The 23,079-nt window shown below is 39.7% G+C and overlaps 1 protein-coding gene across 5 annotated transcripts in view; it reads left to right on the top strand.

The window, feature by feature from the left end:
• Positions 1-20,631, top strand: part of MCF2L (MCF.2 cell line derived transforming sequence like) — a 386,575-nt gene extending 365,944 nt beyond the window's left edge. For 3 of the 5 annotated variants that reach the window (XM_069094090.1, XM_069094091.1, XM_069094092.1), the window contains 14 exons: positions 34-126; positions 2,252-2,377; positions 3,328-3,549; positions 4,046-4,138; positions 6,902-6,980; positions 7,153-7,219; positions 10,721-10,839; positions 11,220-11,312; positions 13,123-13,197; positions 14,914-14,994; positions 16,796-16,917; positions 17,932-18,047; positions 18,145-18,248; positions 18,539-20,631. In XM_069094090.1, coding sequence (XP_068950191.1) covers positions 34-126; positions 2,252-2,377; positions 3,328-3,549; positions 4,046-4,138; positions 6,902-6,980; positions 7,153-7,219; positions 10,721-10,839; positions 11,220-11,312; positions 13,123-13,197; positions 14,914-14,994; positions 16,796-16,917; positions 17,932-18,047; positions 18,145-18,248; positions 18,539-18,624 — 1,476 coding nt within the window. In that variant the 3' untranslated portion in view covers positions 18,625-20,631. The remainder of the gene's footprint in view (positions 1-33; positions 127-2,251; positions 2,378-3,327; positions 3,550-4,045; positions 4,139-6,901; positions 6,981-7,152; positions 7,220-10,720; positions 10,840-11,219; positions 11,313-13,122; positions 13,198-14,913; positions 14,995-16,795; positions 16,918-17,931; positions 18,048-18,144; positions 18,249-18,538) is intronic. The other 2 variants (XM_069094093.1, XM_069094094.1) reach the window with 2 other exon arrangements.
• The last annotated feature ends 2,448 nt before the right edge of the window (positions 20,632-23,079 follow it).

The following is a 23,079-nucleotide window of genomic DNA, read 5'->3' as shown; positions in this document are numbered from 1 at the left end:
TTGTGTAATCCAAGGTTTCCGACTTGATCACAGGAATGCCAGAGGAAACTCGATCACAAACTCAGTTTGGATTCTTATTTGCTGAAGCCTGTACAAAGAATAACCAAGTATCAGCTATTATTAAAGGTAGGAATGGTGTTCACATGGGTCTTTTTTTTTTTTTTAGCAGTGTCCAATTTTTTACTTTTTGTTATTGGTTTGCCAAAAACTTAATAGAATACAGTGCCCAAAATAGCTAATAAAAACCAGAAAAATTTAAGCTCTATGTTTATCTTTGGCACAAATGTGACCAACCATTTAATGCCAGTCCTACGTACAGAGAAAGTCATAGCCACCAGCTATAGCATTACTCCAGGGAGTACTGAAAAACCTCCTTGAAAAAAAAAAAGGTGGCTCCCTGAAGTTTCCATATTGTATTCTGAAGGGCCCTGTTTATCACTCAGGAACTCCCTTAGATTTTCTCAGGGGAGCTAGGCAGTCACCTAGCAAGGCCTTGGAATGAATGGAAGTTGAACCAGGTGAATTCTGATAAGAGGAACAAAGAGTGCAGTCCTTGGAATCTGAGACCTTCTGCACAATAATAGCAGATCCAGAGGAATACCAGAAATATCAGGAGGCAGTGGGAGGGATTACGTATTAAGGGATAGGTTAGTGAAGAAAGTGAGTTCCCTAAATGGGATCAAGAAGGGAATATTGAGGGGCAGCCAGGTAGCACAGCGAGTAAGAGCGCCGGCTCCAATGTTGAGAAGACCTGGAGATCGAATCCCGGGCTCAGACACTTAGCACCCACCCGGAAATACCTGGCCGTGTAACCTTGAGCAAGTTACTTAACCCCAATTGCTTAGGGGAGGCCAGGTAGCACAGTGAGTAAGAGCACTGACCCCAGTGTTGGGATGACCTGGATCAAATCTGGGCTCAGATACTCAGCACCACACCCAGAAATAACTGGCCGTGTAACCTGGAGCAAGTTACTTAACCCTGATTGCTTTTAAAAAAAAAAAAAAAGAAGAAGAAGAAGGGAATATTGAAGACTTTGCTTAGTAAGTTTTTATCAAAATCCTGTGTCTGTTTCATGGAATTACATTCAAACTTATCCAATTTAAGAATCATTCAGAAGTCATTTCCAAGCATTTCCAAAATGTCAGTAATGATATGAGGAACTAATAGGTAGTAGGGTTCTGTGCCTTGGGGTAAAAATGTCAGGGATATGCATGCACTTTATTGTGCGTGTGAGAGAGAGTGTGTATGTACAATACCCCAACTCAGCAAGCACTGAAGTGACTAGTATGGGCAAGACCCTTTACTAGGTGGTAGAGCTATAAAGGCAAAACAAAAAATTCCCATGCCCTCAAAGCATTTCCATTCCACTAGAGAGGCATGTAGATAAATATATACATGATAATTTTGAGGAAGTAGAGACCACTAGCAAGTGAGAGGATTCAGGAAAGGCTTTTTCTTAGAGAGCTCATGAAGTGAACCCTGGATGAAACTCAGGATTTTACAAAGCAGTGCTGCCATGTTTCTCTAGGCACAAAAAGCCCTCCTAATGATTCCAAGAGTCACTGTGGGAAGCACCTGTTGTGCCAATGCAATATTCACAGCACCAACAGTCACTAAAAATATTCCTGCATAGTGCTCAATCACAAAATGTTTTGATTCTGTCTTCTACATGGAGAGTTCTCCATATAGAAGACAGAAGCAAAACATTTATTCAGACACCAGAAAACCAGTAAGCTGATTCCATCAGAGTAACAAAGAAGTTGATAAGCCATAACACTACAGAGAGCCACAGCATCCTTTAGCTTTCCCGGAAACCAACATAAGCCTAGCTTTCACAGTAGGTGGCAAACACTAACATTTACTCACAAACTTGTCTCTTCTACCACATCAAGCTGCTCTGACTCCCAGCTTCCTGTGGGCTCTGCTCTACCCTTCACCTAACTCCTCCCACCACAGGCTTCATGTGATTACATTCAGCTTATTAGGGGGCAGGGTATATCTTCAAAGCAGGGAAAGTCTTCAAATTCTCTTAGGCTTATTAAGGGGCAGGGAAGATCCTTCAATTCTCATTACCATTACAGCACTTTAAAGCTAAAACAAAATTTGAACAGTGTTAATCAGAGCACAAGATTTTAACTTTTTTTTTTGCAAGTATCTGGGTGTACATTTCCCAAAGATAATGATATGATATGTTTTTGGTGATGGTTGTATAACCTTAAGAATATTTATTCTTGTGGACCCTGCCCTTCAGGAAATGCTGAAATACAGTAAAAACTGTGAAGGAGCTGAGGATCTGCAGGAGGCATTGACTTCGATCCTTGGAATTCTCAAAGCAGTCAATGATTCCATGCACCTGATTGCTATCACTGGCTATGATGTAAGTGACATCATTTAAGTGGAAGGCATTCTAATTGAAGAACTGAATCCAACCCCTGTCAAAGGGAACAGCCATTTACTTTCCTTCAGTGATCTTGTCGGTACAATAATGTTATAATATATGGTAATATATTACATATAATAGAATAATATATATTGATATAATATATAATAATATGATAAGCATGCAGAGTTTTGTTTAAAGTGAAAGGAAGTCATACTTCAGAGGACCTAAATGCATGTTCCCCTCTTTCTCTCACATGCTAGGCTAGCTGTGGCATCATAGAAACTTACTACTATATCCTACAATTCACATACTACATGAGAAGTAGCTGCCCTAAAAGCCAGAAAGAGCTGGGTTCCAGTCCTACCTCTGATGTAAACTGGCTGTGTGACCTTGGATAAGTCACAACTTCTGAAAGCTCTAGGCCAGTGGGATCAAACTCAAATAGAAATAGATCCACAGCAGTAAAATACTTAGTTTTAAAATATGGTATCTAGTAAGTAGGCAGCATAGTGTCAGGCTCAAGTGCCAGAAAGATTTGTCTTCCTGAATACAGATCTGACTTCAGTCACTTCCTAGTTGTGTGACCCTGAGCAAGTCACTTAACCTTGTTTGCCTCAATTTCCTCATATGTAAAATGAGCTGGAGAAGGAAATGGCAAACACTGTAGTATCCAGTATCTAAGCACTTTACTAAGTATTATCTCATTTGATCCTCACAATAACCCTGGAAGGTAAGTGCTATTATTATTCCCATTTTTCAGATGAGGAAATTGAGGCAAGTAGGGGTGAAGTGACTTGTCCAGGGTCACACAGCTAGTAAATGTCTAAGGTTAGATTTGAACTCAGGTCTTCCAGAGTCCAGGCCAAGAACTTCATCCACTCTGCAGTTTCATGCTTATAATTTTTTAAAATGTAATTGACATTTTTTCCTTTTTTTTTTTTTAGGGAAACTTAAATGAATTAGGCAAGCTCTTGATGCAAGGTTCCTTTAGTGTTTGGACAGATCACAAGAAGGGTCATGCCAAAGTGAAAGACTTGGCCAGATTTAAGCCAATGCAGAGACATCTGTTCCTCCACGAGAAAGCAGTTCTATTCTGTAAAAAGAGAGAAGAAAACGGTGAAGGTTATGAAAAAGCCCCTTCATACAGCTACAAGCAGTCCTTAAATGTAAGTAAAAGTTTGGATTAAAGCAATGAGAAGATTTTAGTTTTGTATGAAAGTATTCCTTTCTCTCAGTGTAAAAATTTTAATAGAGAAATAAAGAAAAAAATATTGAGAATATATCTGGTTATGATTTATCTGAGTTCGAACCCAGTCAGAAACTGACTAGTTGTATGACCTTGAGCAGGTGCTCTGCCTCAGTTTCCTTGTCTGTAAAGTTGGAATTATAATAGCGCCTACCTTTCAGGATTGTTGTGAGGACCAAATGAGCACTTAGCACAGTGCCAAGCATGTAATGGGTGCTTAATAAATGTTTTGTTTCTTCATTCATACTTTTTAAGAATAAACTAATCACTTCCATACCCCAAGAGTATAACAGAATAGGACTTAGAAGAATAAGGGGGCTCTTTTAAGACCTGGATGTGCTTTTGGAATATTTTTAATAAAACAGTTGGGTTCCTGCGTGTGTTTATGCCTCTTCTCCATGTCTTGTGTTTGCCAGATGACAGCTGTTGGAATAACAGAGAATGTTAAAGGGGATGTTAAGAAATTTGAAATCTGGTATAATGCGAGGGAAGAGGTTTACATCATACAGGTAGGGCTGGTTTTCATTTCCTCTGTTGTTCCTGTGTGGGATTTTGTCCTGTTTCCGTAGGCCTAGGCACCCAGATTCAGCAAGAGTAACCATGTCACTCTAATAGGAACTTGGCAGTTCAGGGAAATGGGTGTGAGGTAGAAGGAAAATGATAACAGCCTGGGATGACTTTCCTAACACAGCTCTGAGGACGCTCAAAGCTTTATTAATATCTGGTAGGAAAAGTCCTTAAAAAGAACTAATATTTGGCCCCTTTTATAAAGTTACAAGTCTCTGAGCTAAAAGACATGGTGGTGTGTTTGATAAAGAGAAACATCTAAAGCTAAAAAAAGTGCCATTGTCAGGACCAGGGGTAGGGAACCTCCAGCCTAGAGGCCACATGTGGCCCTTTGACCTAATCCAAACTTCACAGAACAAACCCCCCTAATAAAAGGATTTGTTCTGTAAAACTTGGACTCAGTCAAAAGGCTGCACCTGAGGACCTAGAAGGCCACATATGGCCTGGAAGCTGCAGGTTCCTCACCTCTGGTCTGGACAGTAGACATGCATGGCGTAGAAAATGAAAAGTCAGCGTTTTAAGAAGACAGAAGCCATTGAGTCTCCTCAGGCTCCCTGACTCTCTGCAGATGAACTCAGCTAAGGGGAATAGTTTACCCTATACAGTGTTTATCCCAATGTATCTTGGGCCAAATCATCCACTGATGCACAGTGCACCCTGAAAACAAGGGAGCCAGCCTTAGAAACTACATGACTGCTTTTGAGACTATCTAGACTAATTTTGTAAGTGAATCCTGCAGTTTACTTACTCAGGGTCAGGGTCTTTTTAGCCATCGGAGTTTAGGGCGCCATGCTGCCTCTAGCTCAAAGATGCCTTCCCCAACTTCTGATTCACTCAGAATCTGGACTGCTTTGTAAACTCTTCTGGAATCCCCAGCCCAGTACTCCTGTCTTTTAGGAATCAGCCATGTTCCTCACCTTTTATCCAAACCAGCAGCTCTAACATGGTTGAGTCTTATTATGGTGGAACCCTAATTCAGTCCTTACATAATCTTCTCACTGCTGGGGAGAGAGAGCATAACTAATGAGCCAGGGAGGAGCATGCTGGGCAGACTGTACTGGTGCCTTGAGCTCCCCTTGGGGCCTACAATTAGGCAGCAAATGGAGAGGTTGGATGGCCCCTTGAGTCTGAGGTTAGCTACAGCAACAGCACAGGTAGAAGAGGGGGACGATAGTCACCTCCACGAGACTGCCATGCCTGATGCGGGTCCACCCCTACCCCTATCAATCACAGAAGTCCCAGAGACTGACTCAGTGATGAGTAACTCAATGTGACTATCCTCTCAGTCAAAAAGGATCATGAACACTTTGGGTCACTAGATAAAGACAAATGGCAGAATAATAAACTATTTCCTGTGCGTCCTCATCCATCCTGATCCAATGATGAAGGGCTTGTTCTCACTTGCTTGACATTTTTGATCCAAGCAAACTGTCTGGGATTTCCAGAATTAATTGGGATTGGGTGGAAACCCATCCTTACACCTGGAGTACTCTCCTTCCTGGCTTCCACCTCTTGGAATCCCTTGACTCAAGTGAAGCCTCCCATGCTCATTCCTCCCAGCCCCTAAAGTATTTCTAATTTTCTTTGAATATATTTTTATTTACATTTCTTCACATTAGAATGTGTGGTCCTTGAGGGCAGGGGCTGTTTTGTTTTTGCACTTGGTGCCTGATTGCTGATTTTGGCCAGTTTCTTACACTGGGACCTCTCCCTTGCCTCTGCTGCTATAGGTCATAGACTTGGCCAAATCTCCCCTTCCTCCCAGGAATACTTAAGGAGGCTGGATGCAGAGGAGAACCGTAGAACTTTAGTAGGGGATAGGCTCTTCCTCAATCTCCCCAAATGATCCATTTACCACCAGACTAGTTTATGTAGAATTATGAATTCCATTAGCTTTGAGCCATTATTACCATCGTGTAAAGCCCTAGGGGAGGGAGTCTGGGGTAATAGAGGATCATCCTGGGAATCATGAACACCCAGATTCAAGTCCCACATCTGAGAAAGTCAGTTCCCAGTAACTCCCAGAAAAGAAAAAATGCCAACTGGTATGGGTAGAGAGAGTGCGTATTCCAATGAAATCACAGATCCAGTCTATTTTTTAAATACATTCCTTATTGAACTGCTGTTTTGATTTGCAAAGGAAAAGTGTTCTGACAATTCTTAGATCTCACTATAATTGCAAAAGGAAAATTACAGGGGTATTTTCAGGTACACTGGTCCTGGAGTCAGAAGCACCTGAGTTCAAATCTGCGCTCAGATACTTAACACTTACTAGCCATGTGACCTTGGGCAAGTAAGTCACTTAACCCCAGTTGCCCTGCCTTCCCCCCTTCCCTCCCCGCCAAAAAAGGAAAATTACTATTTTTCTTATTTTTCCCAACAAAAAAACTTGGATGAAAACAGTTGAATAACCTGTCCAGGGCCTATCAATTTCTAGCATTCATTTGGAAAGAACAAAAGAAATGGTATCATTTACTACAGAGGGAAAATGATACTAGCTTGTGTCTGGATTCAAAACTACTAACCAATACCCTCCAATCCCATCACTGCACGCCTTTTTTACTCTGGTATGTGGCATTCCATTCAGATGATTGAAGGAGTGCTAAGGTTACATCTTTGCACATGGAGTTGGATGAATAAAATGTGCATTTATTGTACAAATGGAGATTCATTACTTGCATGCTGACTTTTCCCTTTTTTGGCAGGCCCCGACTCCTGAAATTAAAGCAACCTGGGTAAATGAAATCCGGAAAGTCTTAACCAGTCAGCTACAGGCTTGTAGAGGTAAATAGCACCTTCTCCAGCATTCTGTGCACCCTGCTGATATATATACTTCAAAAAAAAAAACTTTAAATTTCTCCCTGTAGAAAAAATAAAGTCACACACACACACACACACACACACACACACACACACACACACACACATCTTGTCTTGTGTTTGTGCTTTCTTGCAGAGGCCAGTCAGCACCGAGCATTGGAGCAGACTCAAAGCTTGCCATTACCTACATCCTCTAACACAAGGTGGGTGGCCATAGATACAGCACATGAAGCAGAGTAGGCTTTTTGGCTCCAGAGGGAGGTCTCATTTTCTTTATGTGACTCTTTCCCTTCTGAGTCTCCACAAGAATTCTTCTGTGAGGAGACGTTGGGTGACTTCTAACATTGCTACTGTTTCTGTGTTTACAATGCCCTTCAAATCTGATCCCTTGTCTCCACTCACACAGCTATTACCTTCAGTCCCTCATCTCTTGACTACATTATGATAACCTTTGAATTTGTCTCTCTGGCTCAAGTTTCTCCTCAGTCTCTTCCATTTTACATACAATTTTTTTTTACCTAGTTTATTTTATTTTTGCAAGGCAGTTGGGGGAAAGTGACTTGCCCAAGGTCACACAGCTAATAAACGCCAAGGTCATATTTGAACTCAGGTCCTCCTGACTGCAGGGCCTGTGCTCTATCCATTTCACCACCTAGCTTACATACTATTGCCAGAGTAACCCACTCTAGCAATGTCCTCTTTACCTCTGGAGTAAAATATAAAATATGGTTAGCTTCTAAATCCTTATACAACCTGCGCCAATCTATCTTTTCAGCCTAACTGAACAGTATTCCCTCTCCTGCCCTCTGTGATTCAGCCTAATTGACCTCCTCTCCTTTCTTCAAAAACACTCCATCTGCATGTTTTTGCATTGGCCATTCCCCATCCCTATCATATACTTCCTCCTTATCTCTAACTTGGGTTATGGTTTGCCATTTCCTTCTCCTGTTCATTTTATAGATGAGGAAACTGAGGCAAACAGGGTTAAGTGACTTGCCCAGGGTCACCCAGCCATTAAGTGTCTGAACCTGGATTTGAATTCAGGAAGACTCATCTTCCTGACTGCAGGCCCAGCACTCTATCCACTATGCCACCTATCTACCTGATTTCAACTAATAATGTCCAAACTATGTTGAACTACTTTATGTTTGTGCTATTTATATAGGGTATCAAAAAGTTTCACTGAAGTTTTAAACTATTAAACTTGAGCTATTGTATATATTTATTAGCCATCGAGGCTTAAATCTACACAAACTTTTGGGATGCCCTCCATAATTACATGTGCTTGTCTTCCCACTAAAATGTATGACCCTTGTGAGTAGGGACTTCTTCATTCTTTGTACTTGTATCCCTAGCATACATAGAGCCTGCCACATAATCAGCCTGGGAACCAGGAACACCTGAATCCAAGTCCCACCTGTGGCATATACTAGTTGTGTGACTGAGAAAGTTAGTTATTCTCTCAGTTCCGAGTAACTCTCAGACAAGAAAAGCTGCCAACCTGTATTGGTAGAGAGTTCCTATTCCAAGGAAATCACAGAGCCAGTCTATTTTTTAATAGAATCCTTGATGAACTGCTATTTTGATTTGCAAACGAAAACTATTCTAGCAATTCCTAAACCTCACTACAATTGCAAATGGAAAGTTACTTTTTTTCTTATTTTCCCAAACAAGAAACTTGGATGAAACTTACAGATCCATGTCGATGATCCATTGCATATGTGTTGGATTGATGCCATTGTGTCAGCTTACAGAGAAAAACATCTCTCTTCCTGTATACCCATCCTCCCCCATCAACTCCTAAAAAAAAAGAATAATCAGTTTTGGTGTATGTCAGTCATTCATTGCCAGTATTAATAAGGTTACATCAGCATCTAAATAGCAGAAGATTAATTATAGGACTGCTACATGTTGCCATTTAACATTGGACTTGGAGTCAGGAAGACTTGGAACCCATCCCACCTAAGATGGTCAAATCACTCAGGGCAGCTAAGTGGTGAAGTGAATAGAGCACTGGCCCTGGAGTCAGTAGAACTTGAGTTCAAATCTAGACTCAGACAATACTTAATACTACCTGTGTGACCTTGGGCAAGTCACTTAACCCCAATTGCCCTGCCCTCCCACCCCCAAAAAAGCAAAAAAGAAAAAGGAAAAAAAAAAGATGGTCCCTAAAGTCTGGACACATACGAAATCTCATTAATTATGCATATTTTCAAGAAATGAAACGAATGAAATTTTCAACAACATTTTAATTAGCATAAATTTTAGCCATAATGATTTCATATGGAATAAAACTTTTCATTAGCTATTGGGGACTATTTTCCATATTAATGAGATATTTAATTTAATTAATTAATGAGATTTCCTATATGTCTCCTATGTCTTCCTATGAAATCTCATTTATGCTAATTAAAATGTTGCTGAAAATTTCATTCATTTTATTTCTCCACAATATCCATAGTTAATGAGATGTCCTATGTGTCCAGACTTTAGGGACACCCTTGTATATCTGGGTCTGTTTCCTCATTGGTAAAATATGAGATTTGGGATTGGTTTGATGATTTCTCGGGTACCCTTCCAGCTGTGATTCTATGGCTCAGTGGGCTAGGGCCATCACCTGTAAAGTTACCTTACCTCTATTCTGTATTTATCTTGTAAATTTTGATGAATATATGTTGTCTTCCCATGAGTTTCATGAAGGCAAAGATCATTTTTGGTTTTTTTTGTATGCCTAGTACTTATCAGCACTGTGCCTGGAATGTAGTAATTGATTAATAAATGATTCTTGATTGAGTGGGCTACCAAGTCCAATTGTCTATAAGTAAAGTTTAATCTCGGGGCGGCTAGGTGGCGTGGTGAATAGGGCACTGGCTCTGGAGTCAGGAGGACCTGAGTTCAAATGGGGCCTCAGACAGTGACAAACTTACTAGTTGTGTGACCTTGGGTAAGTCACTTAACCTCAATTGCCTTGCCTTCCCCCAAAAAACAAAATAATAAAATGTAATCTTTATATTTTAACTCATTTTCATTTGTTTTTTTTTTATTACAACAAATTCTTTTGTTGTTGTTGTTCTTGCTTTTTGGAGGGGGGGAAGACAGGGCAGTTGGGGTTAATGACTTGCCCAAGGTCACACGGCTAGTAAGTGTTAAGTGTCTGAGGCCGGATTTGAACTCAGGTCCTCCTGACTCCAGGGCTGGTGCTCTATTCACTGCGCCACCTAGCCACCCTTACAAATTCATTTTCTATCACCTTGTTAGAGGGCTGTGGCTTTAATTTTTTTGGAGCATGTGTTGTTTTTAAGTCCTCTGCCTTCCCATGCTGAACAGAAGGGATGGGTGGGACGGAAGCCATGCTTGCTACAGCCTCTGTATAGCCTTATCCCTTTCTCCTCCCTGTCCCTAGAATGTGAGAGATTTCTTCCTTAAACCAAAGCTTCAGCCTTTTATCCAAAAAAATAACAGTTTTTTTTGGAGAGGGGGGAGCCCCTACCAGCTTATAGTTTTTTTATGCTTTATAAACAGAAGCATTCACTTGCTCAAAGAACTTGACAGGAAAATGTTGCTGGGGTATAAAATAGAGAAGAAATCAAGAATTTTCAGGGTACCAGGATGCTTGAGAAATTCTGAATGTGACTGCAAAATGACTTTATCTTTATTATTATAAATTATTATTAATTATTGATGTTATTTACCTCATGCATTAGTCCCTCAAAAAATCAAACAAAGAATGTTAAAAAATTAGAAGAAAGAAAAACCGACCCTACAAGCCTGGAGGGATATGTCAGCTCAGCATCAGTGCCGAAGAACCCAGACAAAAGCAAAGGTGAGACCACCTGCATCCATTCTGGGTGCAGTTGTGCCCAGTTTCTGAGTTAAGTGTGACGTTTAAGTTAGAAATTCACTATTTTTTTATTACAAGGTAACGTTCGCACATCTAACTCTCATGCTTCTATTGTCCCTGGTCTGCTTTCATTAGGTCAGTTGCCTTTAACCCTACTACAGAGAGAAGCTTTTCTGGGCTCACAGCCCTGCCTGCGTGTAGCCCTGATTATAGACATCTGCAATAATAAGCTGCAGTCCTTGCTCTTCCTTGAGTACATCTCTGCTGTCTGTATGGCTGTCTCTAAACACTAGCTCTGAGGTCTCTCTGTTCCTTGGGGTTTTCGCACACTCTATTTTCTTTGTCTCTCTTTTCCTTTATAGATGACACAGTTACTAGCTCTGCCTCAGAGAACTCTGCTCTGTCCAAAAAGCGCTTTACACTGCAGGGTTTTGCTAACCTCAAAAGTCAGAAAGGTAAACGCATCTCACCTTGGACTCTTTCCCACTTGTATCCACCATTGTGATAGCGTGTCATTGTATTTGTGTGGCAGCTCATTGGTGTGTTGTGTGCAGATGTTGCTTGTCTTCCCTGTTCTTTGGTAGCATACCAGGCTTAAGAAATTTTAATCCCAATTACCTTAGATTTCTGAAACATATTAGCATTAAATAATAGCTCACAACATTTAAAAAAAATTTTTTTACTCCCCTTTTGAAAAAGGAAAGTTTTTCCAAAGAAAACTTGCCCAGAAATTATTGGTGTCATTTTCCCTTTTTGAACCTAAACTCTTTTTTTCCTGTTAAGTCTTTGATTAACCTTTCTTGCCATAGTTTTTCTTCTCTGACAAATGATGAGCCCCATGTTACATTGCAGTCACATAGCTAATTCAATCCCTCTGAGGCTTTCCTGAGCATTCTGGGTAATGCAATTCCATATGTATCCTTAGGTAATGGGGAGGCAAACAGCACTAGTATTCCATGCTTGCCTTTGCAGAAACTCCATGTCCTTCTGCTAAGGGATAGGACGAGTCAATAATTCTTCTACCAAAACCAGGTTTCCTTGTAGTTAGTTTCTTCAAAGGGCCAGCTAGATGGGGCACTAAACAGAGTGCTTGGCCTGGAGTTAGAAAGAGCTGAGTAGAAATTTTGCCTCTAATGCTACCTCTGTGACCCTGGGCAGGTCATTTAATCCTGTTTGCCTCAGTTTCCTCATATGTAAAATGAGCTGGAGAAGGAAATGGCAAACCATGCCAGTATCTTTGCCAAGAAAATCCCAAATGGGATCATGACTGAAATAACTCCACAACAACAAAAGTTCCTTCTGGAAAAAAAATAGTAATTTCAAAATCTTGTTTAATCTTTCTGCCTTTTTGAAAACACAAGTGTTTCATTTTTTTTACTGTGTCTTTCAGAAGAATTATACCACAGGATGACCATAAAATCAAGACTCATTTCTATGAGCTGCCTTTGAAAATTTGAGTTTCATTCAACAAAATATATCAGGCACTTATTATGTGCAAGGTACTGGGGGTAAAAAATAATCCCTCTGGGAGGCTAGGTGGTACAGTGAATAGAGCATTGGCCCTGGAGTCAGGAGGACCTGAGTTCAAATCTAGCCTCAGACACTTAACACTTACTAGCCGTGTGACCTTGGGCAAGTCACTTACCCCAAATTGCCCTGTCTTTCCCCCTCCAAAAAACAAAAAAATAGTCCCTGCCCTTAAGGAGCTGATATTTTGCTGAAAATAATCTCCTTCCTTTATAACTACATTGCATTTACTATATTTCCATTGTTCACTCTCATAACAGTTTTGCAGTTACATCCTGTGTTTCCTGGAGTCATTTTCCAGATCTTCCTCAATCAATAATTCAGAAGCTCAGGGGAGTGAATATTTCTTCCACCAAAGCAGATTGCGACCCCCTTCACACTTCAGTAGATCTTTCTGAGATCCTGTGGCCAAGAAAAGCAATCGCCTTCTGGTCAGCCCTGTAGACTAGAGATAAGCCTGTCTCTAAACTCAGTGAAAAAGCGCGCAGGACCCCTGCTTAAAAACCTTTTCAACTTAGTCAGACCTGCCAAAACATGCATTGTTTTCTCTCTAGCAGAGGCTTTGAGAATCCAGAGAAAGCTCCATGCCATGGGGAGGCATCAGAACAGGATTTCAGTGGAAACAAAAGCAGATCTGTATCCCACTCTAGAACAAACTCATCTATTTCATCTTTCTCCCTCCTCTCTTCATTATCTCTCTTCTGTGTTTTTTTTCTGTGCCTGTTCATCTTACTGCAGCCTCTCCTACCAGTCCTGAAAAAAAAGCTAAGCGCCACGAAGTTAAGAGTGACCCGACTCCTTTTGGTTTAAGAGGTAGAGTGATGCAACTTCTTGTACACAAAATGTAATCCACTTTCCAATCCCACCGGAAGAGCCTTTGGGGCACTTCAGGGATGCTCCATATATTGTTGTGGGCTATTGCCTCGTGTGAACTTAACACTTCCTTCCTTGCCAGCAAGAAACTTCCCATGTGTTTATGACCATAGAGTTCTAGTTATGTCATCCAAAAAAATCACATGATGACTTCAGTTCCATCAGCAGCATCAGTCCTATTATTAAACCAGACTTTTCCCTGGTGCTTAAGTCTGGTCCATTCCTATCCCAAACAGAGCCACTCTGGGCCTCCAGAGACACCACAGGGTTCAGGCTGGGTACCTGCCACTTACTTCTCTATAAAGCTGCAGAGTAACAAACATCCCAGCTTTCCTAAACGTGTAAAATAAATTGTCACAGGGTGACATAAGCAGTAGAGAGGAAAAAATGAGTCCATTCTAATCCTTCTGTTTTCCTGTGCATTCCTATTTATGTTTATTAAATCTTTTTTTGTCTTTTTCATTCCAAGTGTAAGGCGGGAATAGACATTAACTATAAGCCTTATCACTTATGCTCTTTCAACTGAGACATGAACCCAGTTAAAGCCCTTCTCATCCAATCTGTTTCTTCCATTTGTCCCTTAAAGAGAGATTTAACAGAAATTAAACCTGTTTGGTCCCTTCATCTAAAGCACGATTCTATCAAAAGATTCCCTTAGAATAAGTACATAAATCAGAGGATTTTAGTGGTTTATGGCTAAAGTTACCCTAGGAATGTTGTCATGTTCTGTTCTTTCATATTTATTACTTTCTAGGGATTTTTGAATTTCAACCTTCACATATTTTTTTCCTTACATTCTCTATTTTAATGAAGTAACAGCTTCCAGGGGCTTGGTAAAGAATGTTTGTCCAGAAAACATTTGGCAGCTACAAATATTTTTCAAGAATGTGTTACAAGCAGGGATTTTGGCATTAGAAAAACAGGACTCTGCTTTAGGCATAATCAGCATTTTTATCTTTGGAAGATTCTGTCAAACTTTTTTTTATATAAAATAAGATCAATACCATGTACATAAAGTGCCTGAAGCTCCAACATTGAAGGGTTGTACATAATAGCTTGCTATGAATTAAAGGCCCCCTTCTCCAGCAAAAGGGACTGCTCAGTCTTTTTCACTTTTTTTCACTTTTATTGACAGCAAAGAGGTTGCTGTCTAGTTTGAACAAGGAGCCCCATGCGTATAAGTATTTAATAACAAAATTTGGTTGAGATGGATAAGAGAAAGAAAGCTATTAGACCTTTAACTTCAGAATACAGTCCTCTTATCAGGGGTGGGGAACTTGCAGCCTCAAGGCCACATATGGCCTTTTAGGTCCTTAGGTGTGACCTTTTGACTGAGTCCAAGTTTTACAGAACAAATACTTTTATTAAGGAGATGTGTTCTGTAAAGTTTGGATTCAGTCAAAGGGCCACATGTAGTCTTGAGCCCACAGGTTCCCCACCCCCCCTTCTTAACCCATCCTTGTATGGACAGGTCCCACTGGAAGTGTTAGAAAGCACAACCAAGGATGAGTTGAAGGCTGGTTATAGATTTCCATTTAATACTTTGTCTTGGCATTGCACTCAGTGTTGCTGTTCCCAAAGGTAGAACCCCCAAAGCATGCTAAATTACAGTGAGATTTATCTTAGAAAAACTCACAATTCCTAGTTCTTTCACAGATGCGAGCTCAGTAGTAACACTGGCCAGGGCCAGGTGGTTCAGCTCATCTAACTTGGCCCCAGCAGCCCAGCACAGGAAAGGTAAAGCCCAGGACTGGCCTGGCCCTGCCCTTGCCCCAATCTTACTGTAATTTGGAGTGAATTCTAATCCTGGTGTGCAGTGGGACCGCACTGGAGATGGCTATGGCTCTTTCTGGCCATAACTAGTCTACTTAGAATGCTTCATTTGCTGACTTAAGACACTCTGCTGACTGACAGCAAACGGAAAGGAGAGAGAGTGAGCAGGGATGAGGCTCCCTGTTCTCCCCATCTTGCTGTCTGTCTCCTTACCTGCACAAAGTGACCTTTTGATCTCCTTTTTAAAGCCACGCTTTTCACTGAGATTAAAAGCAATTGACAGTTGTGGGGTACTAAGCTTCAGCCAACTCTTGCCCCTGCCACCTTTCCAAAAATATCTGTGTTTGACTATTTTTAGTTGCTTGTATCCAGTGAAAATCAGGCTGCCCACAGTACTGGAGTGTAATTTGGGAAATGCATGCTGCGTATTCTGGTTGGGTCAGAACCAGAAAAGGAGCTGGAATGGCTTTGTTTCTCATTTCTGCTTGTTCCTAATTGTGAGCAGCATGGCCCTGTGAATGCAATCTGGCTCTTACTCCCACCGGAATTAAACTTAAATTTGTTAACAGGTAGAATGTATTTTACAAGGCTATTTGGATTTTTTGATGTATATTCACATTAACAGTTTCCCTGTCCTCCTAAAATATAATTGAAATCTCAGTAACAAAAAGAGGAGATATGTAGATATATATATATATATGTGTGTGTATATATATATATATATATATATGTACACACACATTTATCTGTATAGTAATTGCCTACTTAAGGAAGCATTGACTCATTACAGAAGCAATAGAATAGTATAGCAGTTCTCAAACTTTGATAGTGGTAGTTTCCAACTTCAATGAAATCATAGATACAGTCCAAAAAGAACTCCACCCCCCAAAAAAGTATAAATGCTTAGTTTTTCCTTCCTTGGATTTTTCATTAATACACTAGATTAGAAAAATGGCTGTTTTCTTCCCCCAGTTCTGGTTGATATGATGAGGCACTAAATGGTCCTTTTATTTTACTTGGGTATCACTGATGTGAGGCAGAACTATAGTTATCCTGGGTGTTCCTGGTGAGTTCTCCCTGGAATGTTAACTCAGGTCCACCAAAGCAGACTAGTAGAGAAACCCCATCTGCTAAAGAAGGGATCTCCTTCCTTTCCTTTGCAGGGTCCCTAGATGGACAGTATGACATAAAGAAGAGATCTGGAATTAATTTCTTTCCATTGCACTTGCTTGGCAGATGGTAGCATTTGTCAACTTTTAATCCTTATTTCCCCAGTATTTATATTTACAAATGAGCCCTAAACAGCTTGTGCCAGATATTTCTAAATCTGAGGGTTACAGAGAGACACTACTCATAACAGAATTTGGAAAAGATATGATTTATGGATAGCAAATTTTTTTGACTTTGAATTCCAAAGATTTTGCTCATAAATGCTATCCTGTGTAGACATGCTATGTCTTGAAGTCAGGAGACATGATATTCTTCATATTATGGCTCGGACACTTGCTAGTTGCATGACCCTGGGCATATCCCTTTATCTCTCTGAGCCTCAATTTCTTCATCTGTCAAACAGAGATGATAATACTTGAACTACATACTTCAAGGTTGTTGTGTGTAAAATGCTTTGTACTACTTAAAGTTCTTTGAAAATATGAGCTCATATTGGTCCAGTTCACACGGGGTTCTAAAATTCCACCATCCTTTCGCCTCAAAGTTGGTGCCTTTGTGTACGGTATTAGTTCTAAGTTCCTTGCTTCTCTCTCAGGTTGGACTAAAACTTCCTATTCACTTGATGCTGCTGAAGACAATGATGGCTGGTCAAGTACTGAGGAGCCCCTGAATTCATCAGATGCAGAGGAAGAAGGTGGAGCAGGACCCAGGAAACTGGTAAGCCCTTTAAAGCATTCTCATTCTGACCATGGCATGTTACAGGTCACTACATTCTAGAGATATTCCCTGAGAAAATTCACCTAAGCCAAATTTGTGTCTTCTGAATCCAATATCCTTATTGGCAATCTGATAATCTCACAGATGTCTCATCCTTACTTATGTGATTTGTATCTAATTGGAAGCAGCCCCTAATACTGGAAATTTGAGTTTCTCAGTCCTCTGAGGAGCATTTCTGCCAGATAATTTCTTAAACAAAAACCCTAGATTCCAGAGAACTGCTATTTTGTAATGTGAATTACACTATTTTCTCCTTTTTTTTTGTAAATTGGAATGTTCCTGAATTTTTCTGGTAGGGCACACCTATGCAGGCTCATGAGGTTGGTTGGAGTGTGGGTCTTTTTTCTAAGTAGTATGTCTAAAAACTATCATTAGATTTATTCATGAGGATATATGTGCGCTTTTTTGGCCAACTGTAGTAATTTGTTTGAACCAAAGAAGTCTTCAAAAGTGACTCTCATGAGTGCCTCATGCCAATACGTTAATAAAAACAACAGCTAACATTTAACATAATGTTTACTCCGTGGCAGGCACTGTATTACGTACTTTATATATGGGCAGATTCTACCTCTTGCATTTCTTCACAGGGTCTTCAACTCCCTCACTTTCCCAGATTCCCCTCTATCCTCACTTCCTTGACATCCATAGATCCTGTAACACAAAATTAGACACTGCTTCATATTATGCTCTCATTGTCTCTGACAGCTAGGACCATGTCCCAAAGTCTTTTCTGTCTCCATACACTGTCACATTGAGGTGAAGCTGTTCACTGAATACCTACTGATTGCCTCTCAACATACACTAGTTTATATATTTATAATCTGTAAAAAAACAACAACAAAACAGTATTTTTCTGCTCATATCCAGAAGAACAAGCCTAAATGCCATAAATAATTTTTGTTGTTGCTACCTTTTCTTCATTCCTTTTTTTTGTCCCTCCTTCCCAAACCTTAGGTTCCTGGCAAATATACAGTTGTGGCCGACCATGACGAAAAAGGAGGTCCAGAAGCCCTTGCTGTGAAAAGTGGAGATATAGTAGATTTGCTACATGAGGGAGAAGAGGGACTTTGGTAAGGGGGAAAATCGTCTGTGCTTTTTACCTTTTTTTAAGACTTATTTTTCTAAACGCATGGAATAGAACCATTTGACAGACACCACCTTTCTTAGGTTTGTAAAGAACCTGACCACCCTCAAGGAAGGCTGGGTACCAGCTAGCAACCTGTTGGCATTGATTGGCAACTCAAAATCAGCTCAGTCTTTGAGCAGCTCAGGTAAGACCATACTCCCTTCATATCCAGAATTGCCTGCTTTCCCATTCCCAAGTTTATATACATACATACACACATATATATACGTGTGTGTATGTATGTATGTATGTATGTATATATATATATATATGTTTAAAAGCAAAGTTAACTTAACCAGCTGTGTGACCTTGGGAAAGTCACTTAACCCCAATTGCCTTGCCTTACCCCCCCAAATTAAAAAAAAAAGCAAAGTTGAAAATAAAAGCAGTTTACAATATCTATTTCTTCTTCTAATCATTTTCCCTCTTCTCTAGAATCTGGTACTGGTTCTACCTTTCTGAGCTCTTCCTCCAGTTGCAGTGAGAGTTGCAATGCTACCTTCTCGGATATCAAGGGATAACACCTAAGGCCTTCCTTATTAAGATTCCTTAAATAAGGACACCATGTGCAAACTTCTGATGGCCAAATTACAGGAGCAGAAACCATCATGTATATCTGACCGTTTTGTCTTGCTTGGAATTTACTTAGTTTAGGGAAGGGGAGGTTTCTTTTAAAAATGAAAGAAGATTCAGAAGATGTCTCTGAGAATCTGAAAATAATTTACCAGAAAAACTCCTGAGCTATATGTAGAGCAACCTATATAAGGTGCAAGAATAAAAGGAAATGTTCTGACGTGGGACACTCAAGAAGCTTCTCATCTCCAGTCTCGGTTCCAGAACTCACTTCCTAATGTACAATATTCCAATTTTCACAGAAAGATAACAGTTCAATCATGCCACATTGAAAGAAATGGACAGTGGTGAATGCCCTGGTAAAAACAAGGCTCTGTACAAAGTATGGCTAAGCAGACTTAACACTACTAATCATACTCTCAATGAACATTCTTTTATGGGTTGATAGTCTCATTATAAATAACTAGAAATGAGGTTTTAATCCAGTTATTCTGCTTTTGTTTTCTTCTGCAAGAATATGCATCCTTTTGAAGTTGGTCTCTAAAGAAATGAACAACTCACTGACCCAACAGCTTGGAGACAGGACTATTTTATCTTCTATGACTTTTTTTTAAAGGGAATTATGTGGTGGCCATTTTTTTTTTTTTTTTGTGGTACTTTGGCCTCTAATCAAGTTCTTTACCAAGAATCACTGTGTTTACAAAAAAAAAAAAAACCAACAATTTGATACCGCCTTTGATACAGAACTATTTTTTGTTACTTGGGTTCACATTTAAACATTTGTAAAGTTAAATGTTATCTTACCTGTCTATAATACCAAGGTAACTTCATTCACAGCTGAAGCTCTTTGGTTGTCGGTGAATGCAATTCGGCTGGTTTTCATTGCCAGAAGAAAATACGAACTATAAAATATTCATCATTTTTTTCTACCAAAAAAAAGGTGTAGGGGAACTCTTTCCATTTTTTAACGACTTCTCTACATTACATATCTTTTTTACGGTTTTTAAAGAAATGCTAATTTGCAGGCTATTGACCCAACCAGTGCTCTTTATGATAGCCTGAGATCCTCTGAGATCTAGCCTTGCACGATGTGGGCTTAGATCTGAGTTCTCCTCTAATTCAGAACTTTCCTTTGCTTGAGGGACAAAGCTTTGGTTGTCCATGTGACATTATTTTACAATACTTTGAATATATCAATATAAATGCAGAGAAAAATTTTTCACTCAAGGCAGAACTGAAAAGGAAATGCCTCATTTTTTTTTGTTTGTGTCTCTGTGTGTGTGTGCGTGTGTGTGTTTCAGAAAACAAAACTCTTGGTCTACTGATAGTTGAAACACACTCTGTACCTAATTGGGGCAGATATTTTTTATATGTATGTATATATGTTAATGAGTGTATATGTGTATATATAAATATTGATGTAAAGGATGTATTTATAGTCTCCATGCTGCTGAGAGTATGTCACTTTACAATCCATAAATACAAGTCTTCATGAACGCCTGAAACACAAGACTGATCAAGGTTTTTGTTTCCTAGTCTGCATCCCATATGCTCTATCAGAAGGAAATCACTCCCCATTTCCTGCAGTCTGTGACTCTCTCCTTAGCCAGTAACCTCTTGCCTCAAGTGCGGTATTGATAACAGAACATGGGAAGAGGCATGATGGCTTTTCTTCAGGTTTGTAAATTATTTGTAAATGCCATGTAACATAATTTACACAAGTTTATTGTTGGGATGCTTTCCTTGCTGCAGACTCGCTACTTTGTGATTGTCTCATATCTCAGCACTTTAAACCTCACATTTCATTCACTGTTACTTTTTTTTTCTACTGCTAATGTAAATGACGTACAAAATCAGAATTCTTTATTGTATGTATTATGGTTGGATGAATAAATTTCAGCAGCTCTTTGCTGTATGTATATGCCTCATTTTATAAAAAGAACCGTAGCATTCTCTGTGTGTCTTCTTATTGTATCAGAGTGCAATTTGGGGCTTCTTATTTTCCTTCCAAGTTCCTCATGATGTGTGTATAAATCTAAACTTCTATAGGACTTGTTCAAACTATTTTTTTGCTTTTTGTCTTAAAGTTGTTAGTCCTTTAAGAAGGGCTCACCCTCTCATTCTGTGTGACCTTGAAGAAATCACTTAGCTATTATGGTCTTTTAGTTTCTTTTACTCACCTGTAGGTTAAGGTGACACTGTAACCCACCATACTTTCTCACTTTCATCCACCCCCTAATGAAGGAAATGAGGGAAGGGTTGAAAATTGTGTAAGGGGAGGGAGTTTCATCATCTCATTTCTATGGAATGGGGTATCCTGGGTCATAGCAACATGAATCTCCATAGCCTAACATAGTTAGGTTGCTAAGACAGCAGTTTTATGTGTCCTTATTAGCACTTTCCTGTAAGAAACTATGATATTTCTTTGAAATTTATCTCCTTAACACTGACTTTTTCAAGAAATACTTAGCATGTACCTACTATGGTTAAGTATTCTGTTAGGCAGGGGTGGGGAACTTGAGGCCACATGTGGTCCCCTAGGTCCTCGAGTGCAGCCCTTTGAATCCAAACTTCACAGAACAAATGCCCTTAGTAAAAGGATTTGTACTATAAAATTTGAACTCAAAGGGCCACACCCAAGGACCTAGAAGGCTGTAGGTTCCTCAACCCTGTTAGGCACTGGCAAAGAGACCATGAGAAAAAATCCAAAAAACGTCCCAAATAGAGACAGATAGTATTCTCTCTTTTCTGGAGAAGAAACTATGACCCAGCACGTTTAACTTATTTTCTCTAGAGCATAATGAAGCTAGACCAGAAACCTGTTTCTAAATCCTAGCCCATTATTCCATTCATTATGCCAAAAATTTGACTAGTACAGAGATTTAGAGCTGGAAGATACCTCACAGATCATCTAGTCTAATTTTCCTATTGTGTACATGAGGATATCAAGACTGGGAGAGACGTTTAAGTGTGATTTGCTCAAGGTCACAAATCCACAAAGTATCAAAAGTGGAATTAGAATTCAACAATCTACCACACTAAAGTGCCTCTGTACAGAATATCTAATTGGTCACTGAAATTACTATTGGTCCAGTAATGGATATATTTGATAATTTATTTCCAATATGACCCAAAAAATCTGCATGGAAAAGAAACAAGCATAAAAAAAACCACAAGAGTTTTTGTTAAATGATCATGGATATAAGGAGAGAAAGAGAACGTGAAACCAAATAAGGATGGCATTATGGAGTATTGGAGAAAAAAATACAACAAACCTCCACTTAACTACCTTCCTTTGACCTTTCTTGGATACCATGTTCTCTACTTCAAATAAAAATATTGACTTAGATATCTCTAAGGTCCTTTCCAGTTGAAGTTTCCAGTCTGAGTTGTTTTTTTTTATACCTTTTATTTCAGACCTTCAGAGACCTATGATTTTGTTTGGCTAAGTCCCTTGACCCAAGAGGATTACAACTCCATGCCTTAGTAGATGATCATTTAGTAGTTCATTATTTGGTGATGATGCTTAATAAAGTCAGAACCCAACAGTGCTTATGCTCCATTGGCATAACCTTTTGGGACCCAGGGTCACCTCGCCTGGGTAAAAATGAAAGTGAACCAGCATTCTACATTGGTTTTTTTTTATCCATTAACTAAAGACCTGACAGAAATTAAACACATTTTGATGTTGAAAGCTGTGCACTTGGAGACTGAGAAAGCAAGCTTTGTAGGTAAGGACTTGAAAGTGTTAGAAAAATTGGACTGCTGTCATGTAGTTAGCCTTCTTCGGGTAAACAAATCCAACTGACCAGAAGGAATGGGACGTGTGAATAACAGAAACCCCAGGTCATGGATCTCTGCTGGGGAAGTTATTTTTAAACAGCCCAAGCACACAATATGATGCCCTCCAAGCAATAGAAAAGGATGGCAGCCAGCTGCTCCCACTGCCACATGCACTATGGGAGAAAAGCTCCAGGCCATCAGCCAAAGACATTGGGCCTCCTCTGCTTGTTGGTGGACATGAAAATGTGACAAAAAAGTAACAAAACTTTTTTTTTAATTTCCCCACACACTGGTTTTTCAATTTTTGTATTCACAGATGATTCAAAAGGAATGGAAATTTTATCTATCATGTGAAATAAAAGGCATTTTAAAGCCAAAGTCCAAAGAAAAGTTAACGCTATCCAGGCTGTATGCATTCAATATCTCATCTTATGGACTCACATAGACAACGAAAAGAATATTTGACTACACTCCTAGAATCAAATTCTACCTATAGTACTCCCTAGGTGAACTTGGGCACGTTTCCACCTCTCTGGGGTCTCCATTTCCTCACCTGTAAAATAAAGAGGTTGAGACTAGATGGTTCCAGAAGTCCTTTCCAGTTCCAAATCTATGATCTT

Source organism: Petaurus breviceps, unplaced genomic scaffold (assembly GCF_028583685.1).
Source record: "Petaurus breviceps papuanus isolate PSGF00001 unplaced genomic scaffold, PetGlider_PUasm1.0 214, whole genome shotgun sequence".
NCBI classification, from domain to species: Eukaryota; Metazoa; Chordata; class Mammalia; order Diprotodontia; family Petauridae; genus Petaurus; species Petaurus breviceps.
The sequence above is the reverse complement of the archived record's forward strand: the minus strand, read 5'-3'. Positions and strand labels throughout refer to the sequence as shown.